Consider the following 4,508-nt stretch of genomic DNA (forward strand, 5'->3'; position numbering starts at 1 on the left):
TTTGCTTATGTGGTGCTGAACCCAGGGCCTCGAGCATGCAAGGCAAGTGCTCTACCACTGAGCCACCTTCCCAGCCCCAATTGTTAACAATTATGAGTTGAAAATGAATCATCAAGTTTTACTGTCACTAGTTAATAAAAGAACAGTGTTCATAGTAAAAATTTAAACTAGTATATACTTCATTACATTTTATATCAAATATGCAACTGATATAGAGGAAAAGTTTCATCTTCCAATTTCTAGAAGCACTTAAATTGAAATTAATTACTTGCATACTTTTTACATTAATTACTGCATAATTTTTACATTAATTACATGATTTTTCCAGGAACTGTCTATACTCTTTGTTGTTTTTTGTTTGTTTTTTTGTTTGCCAGTCCTGGGGCTTGAATTCAGGGCCTGGGCACTGTCCCAAGGCTACAAGGCTCAAGGCTAACACTCTTATAAACTTGAGCCACAGCGCCACTTCTGGCCCTTTCTCCTTATGAAGTACTAAGGAATGGAACCCAGGGCTTCATGCATGCTTCATGCATGCTAGGCAAGCACTCCACTCCTAGGCTACATTCCTAGCCCTACTCTTTGTTTTTAATGCAAATTTAGCCACACTACTGTGCTGTTACCTTATCTACCCTTTTTCCAGATATAATAATATCTCTAGGAAACCTCTCCAGTGCAGTGAATAGAGATCTACTTGTTCCATTTTGAGAGTTAAGTTGTATTCCTTTGTAAATTGGGACCATCTTTATGCAAGTTGCTCCTCATGGCTTTATTTCTAGTTTTTGCTATTATCAACTCCCTTACACGATGCACTTTGATTATTGCTGCAAGTAAGGCCATAGGCTAGATTCCTAGAAGAGTCACTGCTAAGCCATTTCCCTTGTGGCAATTTTTTTTCAATACTGCTCAAGGTTTGAACTTACAACCTTGTACTTCTTCAATTTGCTTGCTTGATTGGTGATCTACCATTAGAATCACTCTTCTAGCTCTGATTTTTGTTGGCTATTTTGGAGACAGACTCTAGTGGACTTTTCTGCCCAGCCTGCCTTGAACCACCATCCTTTGGATCTCAGCCTTCTGAGAAGCTGGCATTACAGGCACAAGCCCACTGGCACCAGGCTCCTTGTACTTTTAATAGACAATTCCAATTCACTTCCAGAGTGGTTCCAGCGACTGTATGAGACAGTCTCTGACTCAGGGTTTCAGGAGTTCTAGGTATCATTGAGCTTTGCAGTCTGCTAGCATGCAGAGCATGCATCATGCATCATGCATGATGGAAGAGCATGGTGCCTGAGATGGCCTCACGTGCAGGGGGATGCTCACAATTATTCTGAAAGGTAGGCAATGTTTGAGTAGAAGAGTGATCTTCATAGTGACTCAGAACAGGGAGTAAACATTCTCTCTGCTGTTGAAACACCCAGTAACCTTGGATGGGTTCTTCAAATTTCTCTGTCTGCAATGTAGTGGTATTGAGTGAAATAAAGCACGCGCGTGCGCGCGCGCACACACACACACACACACACAGAAATAAAAACACCTCTAGAACCAGCTCCTGGAGTCCAGCAAACATTCATTAATGTTATAAAACAGAGCCAGAATCCCAGCAAGTTTGAGAATGACCCTAGAATAATAGAAGCATGTGTCCTTTTTTTCTATTCTTTCCTACCATCTCCCTCCAGGATGCTTCATTTCTGCATGCTTTCTTATTACTGATTTCCCTTACTGACCTGAGTGGCAAAACTGAATCACAGTGTAGGTGGTGTCTGACAGTCGCTGGAAGGTGCAGTCAGAATCTCAACCAAAAGAGGAAGGTGAGATTCTGGCTCCGTGGTGCTGAGCCATAGAGGGAGGGGTGGGGTGAACTTTGGGACAGACTGTCCTACCTTGAGCCTGTGTCTGCTCCTTCAAAGTGAGCAAATTCTTATGGTTGTCTGAGACTCAGTTTCCTCAGTAATAAAACATAGAAATGGTAGCTACCTCATGGGCTTACTATGTTCATAGTACTTAACATCTATCACTTAGCAGTAGATTCTTCTTTACTATAATAAAGGAAAAGAGGGCTGGGAATGTGGCTTAGTGATTGGGTGCTTGTGTAGCATGTATGAAGCCCTAGGTTTGATTCCTTATACCACATACACAGAAAAAGCCAGAAGTGGTGCTGTGGCTCAAGTGGTAGAGGGATAGCCAGGACAGTGCCCAGGCCCTGAATTCAAGGACTGGCAAACACAAAACGAAACAAAAACAACATTTGATGAGAAATGCCTAAGAAAAAGGGCCTACACTGGCTGATCACTGCAGGTCAAGGAAGGCCAGGCTGCTGTGCAGAGAAGAACACATAGAGCTAGCAGCCCTTCCTGGCAGTCACACTTCAACTGTGCACTGGGTGACTCAGCCTTTCTCTTCATCCAGTCACAGCAAAGAACACCCTTGGGGGGCTGGGGAAGGCACCGGACAGGCAAAAGTGGGGCTGCAACCTGCTAGGGGTGTCTTTATGCTTTCCCATGATTCTCCTGGAAAAGAAGTGAGAAAAGATTTTTAAAAACCAAACACCTCCCCCCTCCACACATACACTAGTACTGTTTAACACACATAATTTTTTTATTTGTGAACTAGAAATACTTGGTCTCTGCCATCCTGAAACACATGTGAAGATCTGAACATCCACTTGCCTTACATTTTTACTGCAGTGTTGAAGGGGAGAGGTTCCCTTCAAATCTTCTCCAATTCACATCTCACATGACATGCAACTATATGAAGCTGTAATTACAAAAGAGGATTGCTGAAAACACCTATGGGCCATTCTTTTTTCTCTAGTTTTGTTTTAATAAATTTCAAATTTACAGAAAAGATAAAAGAAAAGCCTGGTGAATACCTCCATTACCTCCTTATTTCTTAATTGATCATATAGGCTAGTACATATACTAATATCATTTTTATGTGGAAAGCTACATTTACATAATCTGAAATTTTTAATCCCTTGTTCTCTTCGGCTTCTAGAATATAAACAGTTATGTTCACAACTGTCACAACGAACACTTCCTCTACCCAATATACAAGAAACAAATATTCCTCTTCCCCAAGTTTCAAGGCTCACCTCTCCCAACTGACTTAGAATTTGGTGAAAGCAGAGTCTGAATGCATCATCCTCAGGTCTGTGTTTGTGATTATGAAGCCCTTCCCACGGAAGTTTCTGGAGACTCTCAGAAGGAGATTTCCACTGGAAAGATCTTAATCTTGCAATGTGATTTCAGTAATTCCTTTTCATCAAGAAAGGCTGAGGTGGGAGCTGGAATAGAAGATGCGTTTTTAAGGATGAAAGGGAATTTAGGCTCAGAAACTAAAGATGACAGATACTCTAGACTGACTCTTCTTGACTAGAGCCTCTTCATTCGTCATGTATTGTAGACAATCTAGGTTTCTGTGCGTGTTTGTGAGACTCGATTTTGTGAGCTTCGATGATTCGATCTTTATGAATACAAGGAGAACAAAAGTGAGGGAAGGAGGAAGGAGAGAGAGGGAGCCTGCGAGCCAGCGCGATCTCTACCCAGGTAGGACGCCAGAAATGAAGGGAGGCGCAGGCAGGTACCCTAGTTTTCCAAGAAAAGTTAAGGGCAACCGTCTGGAGGGAAGAAATCCATTGTTTGGAGAATTTCATTCGTTACCACATCTCAATCCATCTCCAGAATTTTTCTCTCCAGTGGTTGTGGGAGGAAGACGGGGGGGTGGGGGGGCCGAGCCGGTACTTGAACAAACTCTAAGCAGTTTGGCACGCGCCCTGGCTCCCATCACACACACAGATACAGACACAGACAGACACACACACACATACACACTCAGGCAGGTACACTTTTGCTCCGCTTTCTGGGCTGCAGGAGCCAGCACTTACACGGGGAGAGGAGCTCCTGAGCAGCCAGGTCCCTGATCCGCCCAGCTGCTGCTCATTTCTGTTGGACCAGGTGCTTCTCCCGCCTCCCCCGCTCAGTCCCCCTCCACTCCCCGCACCCGCGGCGTCTCGTCGACCTTCAAAGGCGCGCTCGAGGTCAGCGCCCTCAGCCGGGAGCCGGGTGAGCAGGTGGAGGGCCGGGCGCACGTGGCCCCGGGGGCAATGAACAGAGCGGAGACGGCGAAGGCACCGAGCGAGCGGGCAAACGCTTTTATTTTTCCACCCTTTGTATTTCCAGTGACACGAACACGACGTATGCTTAGTGGGGACTCTGAGTTCGCAGTGGAGGAAAAAAAGAAGGAACCCAGGGCGGCTCCACAGGCCGCTTCTGGGGGCCCCTGAGCGGCTGGAGCTGCCCCCGGGAGGGCCCTCGGCCTGGCCAGCTGAGACTTGAAGTTACCAGTCTCGCCGCTTGAAAGGACGATCGGGGCCCCGCTTTTCTATTCTGGGGTCTGGTCCCTTCAAATGCTAGAGTAGCGCGGGAAGATGCCCAGACCGACGTGCTTCGCCTCGGCGATGGCACGGACGCCCGGGGTGCGCGCAGTCCGCCCGGCTCGGCCCGAGCCGC

At 46.0% G+C, this 4,508-nt stretch overlaps 1 protein-coding gene across 1 annotated transcript in view; it reads left to right on the forward strand.

Annotated features, from left to right (window-relative positions):
* Positions 1 to 4,508, forward strand: part of Smc3 (structural maintenance of chromosomes 3) — a 70,064-nt gene that overhangs the window by 64,398 nt on the left and 1,158 nt on the right. The window contains exon 27 of the mRNA XM_013017602.1: positions 3,980 to 4,126. Within this exon, the coding sequence (XP_012873056.1) occupies positions 3,980 to 4,126 (147 nt within the window). The remainder of the gene's footprint in view (positions 1 to 3,979; positions 4,127 to 4,508) is intronic.

The sequence above is a fragment of the Dipodomys ordii genome, unplaced genomic scaffold (assembly GCF_000151885.1).
Source record: "Dipodomys ordii isolate 6190 unplaced genomic scaffold, Dord_2.0 Scaffold36, whole genome shotgun sequence".
In the NCBI taxonomy this organism is placed as follows: domain Eukaryota; kingdom Metazoa; phylum Chordata; class Mammalia; order Rodentia; family Heteromyidae; genus Dipodomys; species Dipodomys ordii.